This window comes from Colossoma macropomum, unplaced genomic scaffold, assembly GCF_904425465.1.
Source record: "Colossoma macropomum unplaced genomic scaffold, Colossoma_macropomum, whole genome shotgun sequence".
Taxonomy (NCBI): domain Eukaryota; kingdom Metazoa; phylum Chordata; class Actinopteri; order Characiformes; family Serrasalmidae; genus Colossoma; species Colossoma macropomum.
The window spans coordinates 26,712,932-26,727,270 of NW_023494806.1; the positions used below are offsets into that span (position 1 = coordinate 26,712,932).

Consider the following 14,339-nt stretch of genomic DNA (forward strand, 5'->3'; position numbering starts at 1 on the left):
TCAGACGAGAACTGCAATAATAAGATAAGAAATGGCCACCAAATCAGCGAGACAGAGGAGAGCAAAAGCACCAGACAAGAGTCAGAAACGCTGCCTTCATCTACTTCTGATAGTGTTAATGACAATTCTGATAAACACAGTTAGAAATTCTAATTACAGCGAATACATACATGTGTAGTCTTTCAAATAAGAGAGAATACTGTAAAGGGCAAAGATCACGGAAAAACTACATTTTACTCACTTTTTTTGGAAATAAAAGAACTTGATACGTAAACATTGGTTGAGTTTCAAAACGCACCTTTCACTCTCCAGTCCATACAGTCCATGTACTGAAAACTGAACAGTTTTAAATTCATTGTTTTTGTGAGGTCACGAAAATCAAAATATTTACGTATATTCGGCCTACAGCCCCGCCCATTCACACTGAGGTTATAAAGAGTGTTTCAGCCCGGACTGCTTTTTGAAAGGAGCACAAAACAAGGTAGATCATCAGAACAGAGATCATTTACATTGCCCAGCAAGCTCATATAGGTGTGATGGTCAGATACGAACATACTTTTGGTTATATAATGTATCAGTCTTAAAAGTACTGTAACAAAAACAAGAATGGGTAAAATTCCAAAACTAGTATCCTCAGTTCCCAAACGATTAAAAAGGGTAACTAAAAGGAAAGGTGATGTAACAAAGTGGTGAACATGTTTCTGTCCCAACTTTTGATTGTGTTGTAGACATCAAATTCTAAATTTGTTTATAAAGTAGTTGGTCAGTGAAAACATTGGAAATCCTTTCTTTGCCGTTTTATATGTATATATATATACGTGTGTGTGTGTGTGTGTGTGTGTGTGTGTGTGTGTGTGTATGTGCATATATGCATGTATGTATAAGTAGAGTCATCCTGCATCAAAAAGGATATGTTTGCCCTTCTTCTCTGCCTTGCTGACACAGCACTGATTCCTCATCTGGGAAGCAAGAAAGGTCAAGTAATGGAAGTGATTTCAAGAAACTCTTATTTATTCCAGCATTAGTTGAAGCTGATGTGTATATTTATTTATAGTGGGAAACATAGAGGAATATAAGAATGGTTTTGTTGTTCTGAGCATGACACACACATATGATCCCAAGGAGGGAATTTCAGTGGTGCAGTAAAAGAAGAACACTAGACACTGTTATGTACACATAATAAACACACATAATTACACATATTTACATATACACACTGTGCAAGAGACCAGTGTAAAAAGCCTGACACAGTTCAGAGAACAATGACATCAAACTGAAGTGTTTATATTCTGTCAAGGTTTAAATGTGGGTTATTGTTTGTCTTGTTGTGCGTCCTCAGGGAGAAGTAACATGGTATTTATTTGTAGACTAACCTGCTGTGGTTTTTATATACGGTCTCGAGCTCTGTATATTAGCTATCCAGGGGTAGGGCTAATATAAAGGAAAGAGGTCAGTTAGAGTGGGATTTTGTCAGAGGCAGTTGTCCAATGTTTCATCTGTGTAATAGCTGAGAAACGCTTACAAGCTTGGTCTTGGAGGCCCTCTGACCTACACAGTTTTGTGAGCTGAAATAGGTGTGGTAACTCAGGACTTTATAAATAGCAAAGGACATACAGTTTGGTTGTGACCCTCATTCTGAAATAGAAAGCACTGCTCAATTTATTGTTTTTTTTCTTTCAACACATAATTTAACTCAGTGAAAAGGTAAATTAGACATGATAAATTAGTCAATTTTTACATAAGAATAGAGGGGTGCCTACCTATAGTTCTCAGGGCCATATATTCCATCAGCTCTTAATATAATGCCTCTTAACTCAAAATGATACCTTAAGAGATGAAAGGATTCTTAAAGGAGAATTCTACAACACAAATATAGCCATTTTATTTACTATCCAAAGGTTTCCAGTGAACCTATACGTGTCTTCTAAGTTTTTATATGTAATACTTAACTTATAATTAATACTTAATATGTAAGAACGATGGTAAAAGTGTATAAAATCTGAAAAAATAAGGTTTTGGTGGGACTGTTTTGCCTTTTAACCCCCTGCATGTACCCCTTCTCTATGAAAAGATAAAAAAATATATATTAACAAGACGTTTTAGGCCAAAACCTGATCGCAAAACTCATGCATCAGGCAGTGTATTCGTAACAATTTGTGTAGTAATTTTTTGTGAAGGAGCTTTTAGAGGCGTCAAACTCCTTAGACGTCTGGTCTGGTTGGTTGGAAGCATTTCACATCAAACCACTCTGAATGACTTTGTTTACGTCTTAACCATTTAATAATGTAGAAGTTTTGAAACATTGGCGGAGCTCCCTTTCAAAGTCATGGTTAGGGTCCTGGGGTCACCAAAGGCAATTCAAGGGTCAACGAGGAGCAAACTGTTTGATAGGAATGCTCTTGCCCTCGGCTCGACTAGCTTCAAGAAGCTACTTAGTTAGCATACGTAAACTTTTTGACAAAATAAAAATATATGGAAAGTTTCGTAGTCATTTCAATGACCAAATAAATGAGTCTGGGTACACAGCGACGACTTGAGGACTTTTATGAGAGTTTTTATTCCGCGCATCCAAAACAGCAGAGGGCGCTAAATAGCAGTGTTTACAAGAGATGGAGGGAAAGTTCAAATCACGAGCTAAAATGTTTTCCCTGGGCTGGATCTGTATGTCATTGTCGCATTTTTATTATTTTATGTCTTGTCTTTGTGGTTTATAGTTTGATGTAGGTCTATTTGCGCCTGTTATCCGAATTCTCAACATGTCTGTTACTCCGTGTTTGGTGGACAGATGGGCTGAGGAGAATAACAACATCGTCAGAAAGTGGAAGGTAGCGTTAGCTTCAGCTAACGTATACAAACTCATTCACCCGCTATCTGCACACATAATCTTACTCAGCGCATTTATCTTTGATTTTAGGAATATGAGAACCGTCGCCAGCCACTTCAAGACGTACGAAAGCATTGTTATGCGGAGTGTCTCAAACTGCAGCAAAAAATTCAAGGTGCGAGATTTTTTATTTAGTTCTTTTGTTGTCAGGTCAACAACAGGCGAGGCTGAAGTTGGCTTCCTATTCGCGAGCTAATTGTTTGACCTTTCCCGTTCCACCTTAAATGGTGCAGCAGTTACACTCTGAGAGGCGCAAGAATGTAACGGCTGCACTATTTAAGGTGGAACGGAAAATTCAAACAAGAAGCTGACCTCAATGCTAAATGTAAACGTAAATGGTCGTTAATTCCAGACGTATGTCGTCTTTCTCTTCACTTTCCAACCCACACAGGTCTGCCAGCCACTACAGAACAACTTAAACTTGAAATCACCACTTCATACAACACCTTGATATTATCACTGAGTTACTCCAAACCAAAAGAGACACAGCATCACCTCACCAACAGCCTAGTAAGAGGTAAATGTCCAATTTCATCTAGAAGAGCAATAAAAGTGCAGGTGTATGTGATGCTTGCGTGATGCATTTCTTTCTTTTGTGTTTTTTTTAGCATTAGAAGCTGTTGGTGCTCAGGTGTCCAAAACTGATCTGGATACATTATTGCAAGCAGTGCTGAAGACTTTTGGTGGTACAGTGTATCAGCCCTGCATCCACAAGCTGCTGCTGATTCAGTGGGCGATCTGGCTCTCAGAGGGGCAGTTTGAAAGCATCCTTCATCTGATTCAGCAGATTAACCCCAAAGTAAGACATAAAAATTAGAACAGGGGCGCTCAAACTTTTAGTAAAAAAAAGTTTAACGTTTATGGTGGAACAAGGGGCAAAAAGGCAAAATACAAAAATTACAGTGTAGAGTTTTTAGAAATGTCTTTTATAACATTATACTATATTTTGTTATTAAAATGCTCGTACTAAAACTACTAAAAAGGAAAATAAAAATGTAATAGAATACATGTAGTATAAAATATGTTCTTTCATTACATAAGGAAGTGAAGTTACGGTAACTTTCTGGTGGGCCAAACCAAACATCCTCGTGGGTCAGCTTTGGCCTTGGTGCCACACTTTAAGGAAACCCTGAGCTAGAGGTTAATGTCTTTATGATAATAATAATAGTATTAATAATAATAATAATAATCTATGTAGCACTTTCCATGCCGGTGGCAGCTCAAAGTGCTTTACAGACTGGTTGTAATGCTTAACAGTAACAGAAGTTGTTAAAAATATTAATTTAAAATCATATATTACAATGACACAGATATAGAGACACAAATATAAAGATAAGTACCAAGAGACGTAGAATTTTAATGAATGCTAAGTTAAAGAGATGTTTTTAAATGTTTCTTAAAAGTGTGCACTGAGCTCAACTGTCTAATAAAAAGTGGAATTGAGTTCAATAGTTTAAAAGCACAATAACTGAAAGAGGAATAGTTTCGTGATAAATCAATTATACACAAACATTTACACATTTATCTTCCTGTTAACCCAAACATACTCAATCATCCAAGAAATGTTGTCTGTCTGAAATTTGCATCTTTAGTTTTGCAGAGGAGCTACAAGACTAGTGTAGCTAATGAGTAATGGCAAAATATCCCCCACCAATTAGTATTGTGCAGACTGCATCACAACGTCGATCTCAAAAATCCTTGTTTATGTGGTTTGTGGTATGATGTTTTGTTCTTTACAAAAACACACAAAAGTGCAGATAAAATTCAGGCCTCACAATGGTCACTACAGCTTTTTAAGCTATGTAACATACTTGTTACACCTTGTCTTTAGCGTAAGGAGAAAATTGTGTAAATTTCATGTTTTGTGCCAAATTATTTCTGCAATAATGTGAATGCACATTTGATTATCTTTACTATAACGTAATGGAAGTCAGAGAGTTGAGTAAGTGTTGTAACAACAGGGGATTTTATGGGCATTAAGACTTAATAAGAAATTAGGCCAAGAAACAAAGGCACATTCACAAGGGCAAATAAGGACAGTATGAAAATCCCTTTTGCAAGCGCCAGTGCATAATTGTATGTACAGTTCAGTCTGTAAGTAAGTGGACAGTTTTTTGTTGGCTTAGCTGTGTACACACATTGGATTTGAAATGACTATAAGGTTAAGGTGGGTGAACCATATAGGAATCACACTGTCCCTCACTTGTTTAGGGGATATAAGGAATTTAAACGTATGTCAGATTAAGTAGGCTACTTGTTCATAAATCCTTCGAAGCCCTATATACATTCTCAGACACTGGGTAGTTTCGCTGGTGATGCTCTTCCAGGCCTGTAAATCAGCCACTTTCAGTTTCTGCTTGTTTCTGGGGGCTTTTTGCTGCCTGTTTTGTCTACAAGTGAAAAAATGTAAAATGAAAAAGAAAAGTATTCTCAGTGCATTTTAATTTGATCGGCCATTCACAAACATTCTACTTTTTGGTCATGTTACTCTATAGTAGTGCAAGTAGCATGTTTTAAGACATTCAGATCTGAACAGTTATAAGGTTTCTGTTCAGCATACAAACTACTGATGCCACCAGCAGTTATATCATCAATAAAGACAAGGGAGTCGGTTATGTTTGATGAACTGGTATACTTTGGCTCATGAGCAGTGTCTTCTTTTGTTCAGCACACTTTCTATTATGCTGATACAGGTTAATCTTTATGTAATCTGCCCACCAGACACAGAATTCTAGAGGCCTTTTATCAGTGGCGTAGGCAGAAACACATTTTTGGTTAGGCCTGTAAAACAGCAGGTAGGCACTGACTTGATTCAGATTTGTACATCGGTTCCACATGAATACAATATGTGACATCAACACAGTTTTTTTTGTTCCAGTTTACTTATTTTTGGCAAGAATTAAGTAATTTGTTTTATGTTTGTGGAAACAGTGTATAATCACATTCGAATCAAGTCAGCATTCTTTTTCTCCAGTGGAGATTTACAGTGAAGTTAAAGGCAGACAGCTGAGATGTACAGGGGTGAGAAAACACAGCAAACTTAAAGACCTAGACTTAATCATCTTAGGCTAAAACACACTGGCACAGCAGGCATCAAAATGTTTGTGATCCATTGACATCTCACCCTTGATGACTAAATGCATTGAAGTAACATTAAATGTTTGTTTTGATGTTTTCACAAAGCCTATTTCAGCCTTTGTAGTAAAAGAGCATTAAGTACCAAATTCACAGGAAACTGATGTTTGTTTTCTGGCTTTGGATGAGTAAAAAAGAAATACTCTACAGGGCAGAATCTCATGTTTAAAATTCCCTAGTTACAGCTTTTAACCACTGGAGTTTCATATTCAAACATTAGTGTGTTGAAGGCTTGAGGCAGTGGCATATAACAACAGTTGCTACACAGAGGTTGGAGGGCTGAGAAAATAAGACAGAGATTGAGCTACAGCAGTGACAGCACTCAAATCAAAGTCAAATCAAATATCATTATCTTAAAAAATTGGCCTTAATAAGTATTCTTTCCCCACTTGATTGGGTAGGCCCAGGCCTACCAGTGGTTATGCCTCTGCTTTTTATGTACCTTTTTAGCAAGCCGTACCTTCAGCAGTGGTTTGCATCTTGTATGAAAATTTCAGGTCATGCTGGTATATTCTTCTCTTTATGGTCGTTTTTTTTGCACAATGCTTATTAATTACGGTATGGTTTACTTGATCTATTAAACAGTTAGGCTTTTTCTTAAAGTATGCTTAAAATATTTTGGTCACCCACTACTGCTGCTAGGTCATTTGCTATTTCTGAGCTCCCTGCTGCATTTTTACCTTCTTAACAGCATATCAGATAGGTGAGTTTGGACATACCTAATGATTTGTAAATATCTTTGATTGATTTATTCTGATTATTCAGCATCATAACTGCCTGCTTTACTGATGCTTTACTTATTCAGTCTTAATTTTGAGGAGCAACAGACTCCAGGTACAAATTGCCATATCTACAATCAGCTCATGTAGATGATGCGCAACACAGTTGGCCGAGAAACACCTGCGTTTACATATGTAAAAGCATTTTGATTACTATGTGGTTCACTCAGTGTTTATGTAAATAACCTTGAATTAAAGCTGACGGTAACCTGGATTTTAATGTTCTTGAGTACAGAGACAAAACAGCTGTCACTGTCCAATAGCTTACAGTCTAATATTATAATGTACAATTTTTTATTATTGATAAACCTTACACTGAACAATGAGAAGTTGAGTTGATTTATTGTGATCTTTGGTATTCTTTTACTTCTCCACAGAAAAAGATCACACCATCAGGGGATCTACTTGCAGAAATCCAAAACCTCACCTTTTCTATCCAAGAAGACCCCTTCCTGCTTGTTGCTATGGCAGCCAAAGATCTCAAGGACCTTTTGCATATCTGCACTTTTGTTTCCAAAGGTATCTGGAGTGCTTTGTGGACATGATGAAATTATTAAAAAAAACTGCCATGAGAAATGTGAAGTCTGAAGAAAAATAGAAAAATATAGAAAAAATGTTTTGTCTTAGGAGTGGAGCAGATGAGGAAGGAGAATTATACTGAGGCTCTTGTGGCTTTTCAAGAAGCCGCAACTCTCTCTTCTCCCAGAGCTCTTTTGGCTCACATCCACACCCTCACAGGCCTTTGCTTCACAAAGCTGGTAAGAAGAACTGGGACTGCTGAAATCTCATGTCCACTCTACTTCATTAAATCTCAACTGGCATTTTTTATGTTTGTAAAAAAACGGACCTGCTAAAATATACCTTCTCTGTGAATTGGCACTGATTTCTGGTCTGTCTTACAGTAAGGAACAGAGCTTGATAGACACACATTTTTAGGTGTTTTTCCTTAGAAAGTGTTTTTGATCAGTTCTTTTAAAAAGGTTTTCTAGTTTACATTTTCCTTATTTTTTTAATAATGTAAGGTTATGCGTTTTTGAATTGTCCATTTTTATTGTTTACCTGTTTTTAAAAGAAATTCTATTTACTCACTTGATTAATTGTCAAAATAGTTTGTACATTACTTAACATAATCAATACAGACAGCCTTAGCTACTTCACTTTGAGGCAATGGGGAACCCATAGGACCTTCTAGACCAGGGATACTCACATCTTATCTCTAATGGGCTGTTGTGGCTGCAGATTTTATTCCATTCAAGCAGGAGCACACTTGATTTCACTTGTTTATTCAGTTGGTCTCAGTCTTCAACAACTGATTATGTGTGCTCCTGCTTTTCTGAAATGAAAACCTGCAGGCACACCAGCCCTTTGTGGATAAAATTGGACACCCCTGCTGTAAGCCTTCAGAGAAGGCTTAATGATTTCTTTGGGGAAAAAACATTTCTGTAATTTTTAGTTCATTTTTATGATATAATGGTAGACTGTCATGCTTGTTTTTAAACTCTGCAAGTATTGTAATGATATTCTTAAGGATTAAGATCTTGAAACACTTAGTAGAAAATTATCTGGTCAGGATTTTTTTCTCAGTGGTATCTTGATAAATAAAGTCAAGCTAGCTCTCTTATTGGTTAGGACTTCAGGAGCTCAAAAGAAGGCCTAAAGTGACACATTAGCCACTAACATAACTAGGAAGTGACAGTGGATTCAGCCAATCACGTTTTGATTTACAATGGGTGGGACCAATTTTTGAGAGAAAAAAATGTCACTTTAGTCACTCAGTTTGTTAGAAATGGAAAATTGCAGCAACAGTTCTGTGACCAAATGTATGTTATGTTATGCCAAAATATATGTTAATATATTACAAGCTTTAATTTAAACATGTTTAAAGATGTTAATGTGAATTGCTGTTAGTTTAGCAATAACATGCTACTAGAACATCATAGCAGTGCTAGCAGAAGTTAGCTTTATTGTAGCGCTGTTTTTTTTTTTCCTTGATTTTTTTTTTTAACTGAGTTTTGACATTCATGGCCCAAGCTGACCTAGCTGAATGGTTCGCCACTGTTTTGAGGCACTTTTGAACCAAAACCACATTGTAAGTTATATACAAAGCTATAAAGTTGAAAGTCTTAGCTCTCTGGTAGACAACATTTGCTTTATATATTGGATGGAATATGGTCATAAAAACTGTCATCAACTGTCACCTAGCAAAAATTTACAGACAATAATCAAATCAGAATATTTATAAGCATAAAGGCGGCACTGAACTTTTTTCAGTAAAGATGAATAGTAGGCATGTGTGCATTCGCTCAAACATGTTAAAGAAACTAGTTATTTCTTTATCCTGTGGGCGAAACAATTGATCAGCTGAAATCAAGAGAGATGACTTTTCATCTAATTGTACTGTATCCAAGGATTTTTACTACAACTAGTAGTAAAGAGAGCATAGCTAGCCAAATGTAGCAAGATGTAAATATATGTGTATTGTTAAAATTTTACAATAATATTAATGTAGTATGAAAAATGGGACATTATTTGATCAAAACCATTAAAACTCCATGCCATTCCAGCGTTTTTGCTCTAAAATGTGGTTTCTACACAAATGGACCTTTGTGACTTTAGACTTGATCAAATGTTTCACAAATACAGTCTATCTCACTATTCACAAAGGCTAACTTACTTATTGCCATTATTTTTCCAGGGACAGCCCCAGAGTGCCCTCCAATGTTACAGAAAGGCTTTAGAGGTGGACTTCAGCTACCAGAGGCCACTGTATCAGAGCTCACTGGTGTACAGGCAGTTGGGCAACAGTCATGCTGAAATAGAGGCTCTGCATCTTCTTCACTCTGTAAGTGTTTTAACTTCTGATTGTATTTTATCTAAGCTGCATAGTTTCTTAGCTTTGCTTATTTATAATATACTGAATTGTCCTCTACTATTTTTTTTGTCATTTCCTTATTTAGTATAAAAAGAAATTACAGTCTGTATTTCTGTACACTGTCCATAGGCTGTATTGTTGCATACAGAAAGAGACTCATCAAGTACACCAGCCGCCCTCATATCCCCTGATATGCTGCTTGGGAGTGAACAAATGGCTTTTATTAGCCAAGTACCTTCTCCTGTTCTAATATTGCACACTCTGGCACATAGATGTGTGCTCAGTGACAGGCAAGTGTACCAACATGAAGACCGAGTGATATACTTTTTTGATATTAGGAGTATTTACCGTTGAACTGCACATATGGTTGTTCTTATATGTATTTTTTTTCTTTAAACAGAAATTCAGAAGGTGCTGAGTTCTATCTTGACCTCTTGGCCTCCTTACAGTCAGACTCCAGACTACATGTAGGTTGGAATGTTGAATAATTAATACTGAATATTGATGAATGTTTATAAGGAGTTTTATAACTGTACATAAAGGGAAATTAAGTATTTCGGAGTGGTTTGATGTGAAATGCTCCATTTAAAAGTAAATTGAGAGTCAAAGTTATTCACATTCACATTCAAATCCATTTAAGCTTGAAAGATATATGTAGGTCGTAAGGCAAAGTAGTACCCAAAGAAACATTATTTTCAAAAGATTCACTATTGCTATTGCTATTTTACCATTATCAAAAATAAAAACTCAGAAGACATATGTAGGTTCACTGTTGTAGACATCACAAGCTCTGGTTCTTATCACCACCATTGTGGATGGATAGATGGATGGATGGATCTTTATTGTCATTGTTTAAAGAGATGTCTATCAACCTATCTATTCACCTATCTATATAGATATCTCTACACTCCACCATTACACATCACACTCCTCTGAATCTCAGTGACTGAATTATGTAGAAATTTTTAAAAATCAGTGGAATTCCCCTTTAGTACTGCTACTGCTGGAATACGCCAACGCACAAGCACATATTTACACAGGACCTGTCACTCACTGTCAAATTCAGTCTTCCTCTAGAAGTTTAAAACACCCTCGTACAACATTCTTTATGTATCATTAAATCTGTACACTCAGTACTGATCAGTATGTTCATACATACATCAGAAATCAGTAAACATTATACGTCTTCAAAACGAGCGTGTTTTACGTTCTTAAGCAATTTTTCCTTCCCTTTAATATTTTCTTGATTTACTTGTTACTGTGTCACTTGCTCTGTCTCTACATGAGCTACTGCCAGGACAAATTCTTTGTGAGTGATGTCTTCCTGGCCAATAAAATCAGTTCTAATTATGATTCTAACTTGCAAATCTGAATGATGTGTTTGTTTACACAATGCAGGTACCCATGAGCGATGCCCTGCCTGTCCCAAGAATCCCCGTTATCTATCTTGAAGCAGCATTTGCAGTGTTGAAAGCCAAAAGGTTTTGGGATGCTATTGCCATTTGCGAGGAAGTCATTGCCAAGACTGCGGACCTCATCCCAGAGAGACTGCTGCTTGAGCCACATCACCATTCAGCTGGCCCCACAGAACTGGCAGCTGTAGGTGTGGAATCTGAAGCTGTAGAAGAGAAATTAGACTGTGTTCTCTGGTCTGGGGCAGCTTACTTCCTTCAAGGACACGCATATTTGCAGCTCAAGGATACAAAAGAAGCACTAACCAGCTTTACCAGGTACAGTTTATCATGTAGCTGTTTGAATGGGCTTGAGTTTGCAGACCATTTACCTCAGTGATCTCACCTGGTGCTTTGTTGTTTTGTACTACCTTTGCAGAGCCATCAATCAACTCGTGAAAGTGTGTGTTAAACAGAAATGTAAGCCTTTATTCTCTCCTGTTTGCTTTTGCAACCTGCTTTTACAATTTAGAATCAGCTGCTAAAGCTATGGCTGCACATATGTAGTTTGTTTATTGTTATTGTAATATTAGGTTTTGCAGCACTGATATCGCAGAATATGTCCATATTGGAATTAAATTTTTCTTTACTACAGCAGTCAAACAGTTTGGTTACAGTGACATTTTTACTTACAGTACTACTTTTTTAGTCTTTGGTCCAGTTTTTTTAAAATGTACTTTAAAAAAAAATTATGTTGTGTTCATTGCAATGTAAAAATTTCTCATAAAATTTCTAACAATGAGAAACAATCAAATTTGGATGAACACAACATTAATTTTTCAATAAAATATGTAGAATTTACCAAAAAAAACCTTTGGAGTACAGTTCATGTAGATGGAATTAAAAAAAGTATCACCTGATTCAGAGCAAGTCGGATTACTTGTGGATATATGAAATTATCTTTGCAGTTTTTCCTTGTCACATTATTTATTCACCAGTGCCGTTTTTGAATGTTCTATTATATCACAGTCGCAGTATGTTGCAAAAGAATTGCAATATCAGTACTGTGACCATATTGTGCAGAACTATTAGAAACACTCTTTTCACTTCTTAAATTGAATAACTTGATTTAAAGGGGAATTCCACAAACTTTTTGTATACTCATTCATTGAGATGTGAACAAAGTCATTCAGAAAGTTTTGACATTAAATGGTTCATTATAGAGAAACTTATCTATTCTGATTTCTTTACAGTGGTGTGACCAGGGGTCACAAAGTCTACAGCGTGAACATAGCCATTTAACTAACTAGCCATCTATCCAAAAATATTTGTGAAAATACACATGCCTTCACAATTGTTATATATAATGTTGACGGTAATATGGTGATAAACCAGGAGAAATTAGTTCTCTCTCTGTTTCTCTCAGGCATCAGGCAGTGTATTCAGAACTAAGCTTGCACTGATCAAGAATTTTTATAGCTGATTCTGGTTCCAGTTTCTTTACAGCCAGATTGGCATATTTTTATTACCCTCTATTTTTAATCCCGAAGCTCACACTGGGGACACAAACACACACAAACACACTAGCACATATCCAGTTCTTTCGGTTAGCCCAAGTCATAACATAAATAACATTATTTGCTCTTTAATGGGCCAAACTAGCATTTTCCATTCAAAATAAAAAGTAGCCTATTTAAATAACATGGATCAAATGAAGTGCTACATTGAACGTATGAGGTAATGTATGTAGGTTCTTTAGCACAACGAGTCATGTATAATTATGCTACAGCATTTTAGTGTAGATTTAGCGGCAGCATTCAGATGCACTGTGAGGGAGCTTTTAGAGCCACTAAATGTCCAGCTTTGGACATCTGGTTCCTATCACCACCACTGTGAACAAATCAGACTGTTCACGTTCTAATGATTTAATTATGTGGAATAAATGATTAAAAATCTGTAGAATTCCTCTTAAACTGATTTGTCATAATGTACAAGTATTACACATCTTGATTAAGATTTTTTTCTGGGATTTGTGTCAACTGATCGTTCACTTATTCAGTTTAATTGTGCACTCTGCCTTAAATTGTGCCTTTCAGACTGGACAGTGAACAATCTAGGACAGACAGGAGATTCCGACAATAAAGTGGCGACACTGGAGGCTCTGAAAGGACAGACGCTTGCAGGCAGAGGCATGTGCTTTGTAGAGAGAGGCCAGTTGAAGGAGGCTTTGAGGGACTTCCAGCTCAGTCTTCAGGCCTCCTCAGGTGTGAAAGAAGTAGTTGGCCTTTCTTTCACCATTGTAACATACACCTAACACTCCTCTGTAATATGACTCCTGTGATGTTCCATTGCAGTCTAGATGTGTAACGTTTAGTTTTGTTTTAGGAAAGCAACTATTAAGTAACAGATTGTTCGACTTAGATTTGTATCAGTGCTAAAATATTGTGTTCTGCCACTCTGAGCTCAACTGCTCTGTCCTCAAGCTTGTTAATCTAAAGCAAATCATACCTGGATTTTTATGTTACCAGGGTGTAGGAACACAGAGATGTGGCTGGTTGAGACTTTATGGAGGCTGGACCGCAAGAAGGAGGCAGCAGCTATGTGGAAACAGAATTATAATTCCACAGATTCACCTACTCCAGTGTAAGCTACCGAATCTGTGGTTTGGGCATGCAGTACGTATATCAAGCTATAAATGTTGTTGTTTTAGAGATGAATTACTGTTTTGATGTATGTTTCAGAGACCTGCCCCTGTATCTGCAAACATGGCAAGAGAATGCTACACATCTTGACCACAGCAACCTGAATGAGAAAATGGAGAAATTCATCCATAGCTGTGGTGACATAACTATGACATGAAATAAAGATAAAACAATTTCATATTTCATGTATGAATGTTCTCTTGTTCTCTCCTTTTGGTTGATGCATTTTTCCCCATTATTTATATACGTCTGTGTATGTCTAAGAAATAAATACGTTCATAAAAACTGAGAAAAACTAGTTTGTGAGAAACTAGGCTCTTTTCCATCACATGTCAAATCTGAAGATTCCTGGATGTACTATCAGTTCTCTGTTTTATCTCTCAATGAAATGTACCTAAGGTTGTACTCTACCGTTTAAGAAATATTGGTGGAGTCCTTTTCTATTCCAGGCTGATGCAGAAAAAAATGGTTCATCCATTTGTTGCAAGCAGGATTGATTATCATAATGCTTAGTGGGCTTTCCAAGAAAACAATACAACCGTTACAACTTGTACAAAATGCAGCAGCATGGATCTT

The 14,339-nt window shown here is 36.6% G+C and overlaps 1 protein-coding gene across 1 annotated transcript; it reads left to right on the plus strand.

Annotated features, from left to right (window-relative positions):
• Nucleotides 1–2,610: 2,610 nt before the first annotated feature.
• Nucleotides 2,611–13,943, plus strand: fancg (FA complementation group G). Its single transcript, XM_036598612.1, has 14 exons — nucleotides 2,611–2,825; nucleotides 2,915–2,999; nucleotides 3,276–3,401; nucleotides 3,493–3,683; nucleotides 7,176–7,317; nucleotides 7,426–7,556; nucleotides 9,494–9,640; nucleotides 9,800–9,960; nucleotides 10,071–10,137; nucleotides 11,069–11,400; nucleotides 11,501–11,541; nucleotides 13,158–13,325; nucleotides 13,590–13,704; nucleotides 13,803–13,943. Exons 1-14 carry the CDS (start codon nucleotides 2,757–2,759, stop codon nucleotides 13,918–13,920), a joined length of 1,893 nt encoding a protein of 630 aa, XP_036454505.1. The 5' UTR covers nucleotides 2,611–2,756; the 3' UTR covers nucleotides 13,921–13,943.
• Nucleotides 13,944–14,339: the final 396 nt, after the last annotated feature.

Coding starts and splice junctions, on each gene's coding strand:
- fancg (XM_036598612.1), top strand. CDS start 2,757: ATGTCTGTTACTCCGTGTTTGGTGGACAGATGGGCTGAGGAGAATAAC. Junction 7,318..7,425: donor CTGCACTTTTGTTTCCAAAG/GTATCTGGAGTG, acceptor GTTTTGTCTTAG/GAGTGGAGCAGATGAGGAAG. Junction 10,138..11,068: donor AGTCAGACTCCAGACTACAT/GTAGGTTGGAAT, acceptor TACACAATGCAG/GTACCCATGAGCGATGCCCT.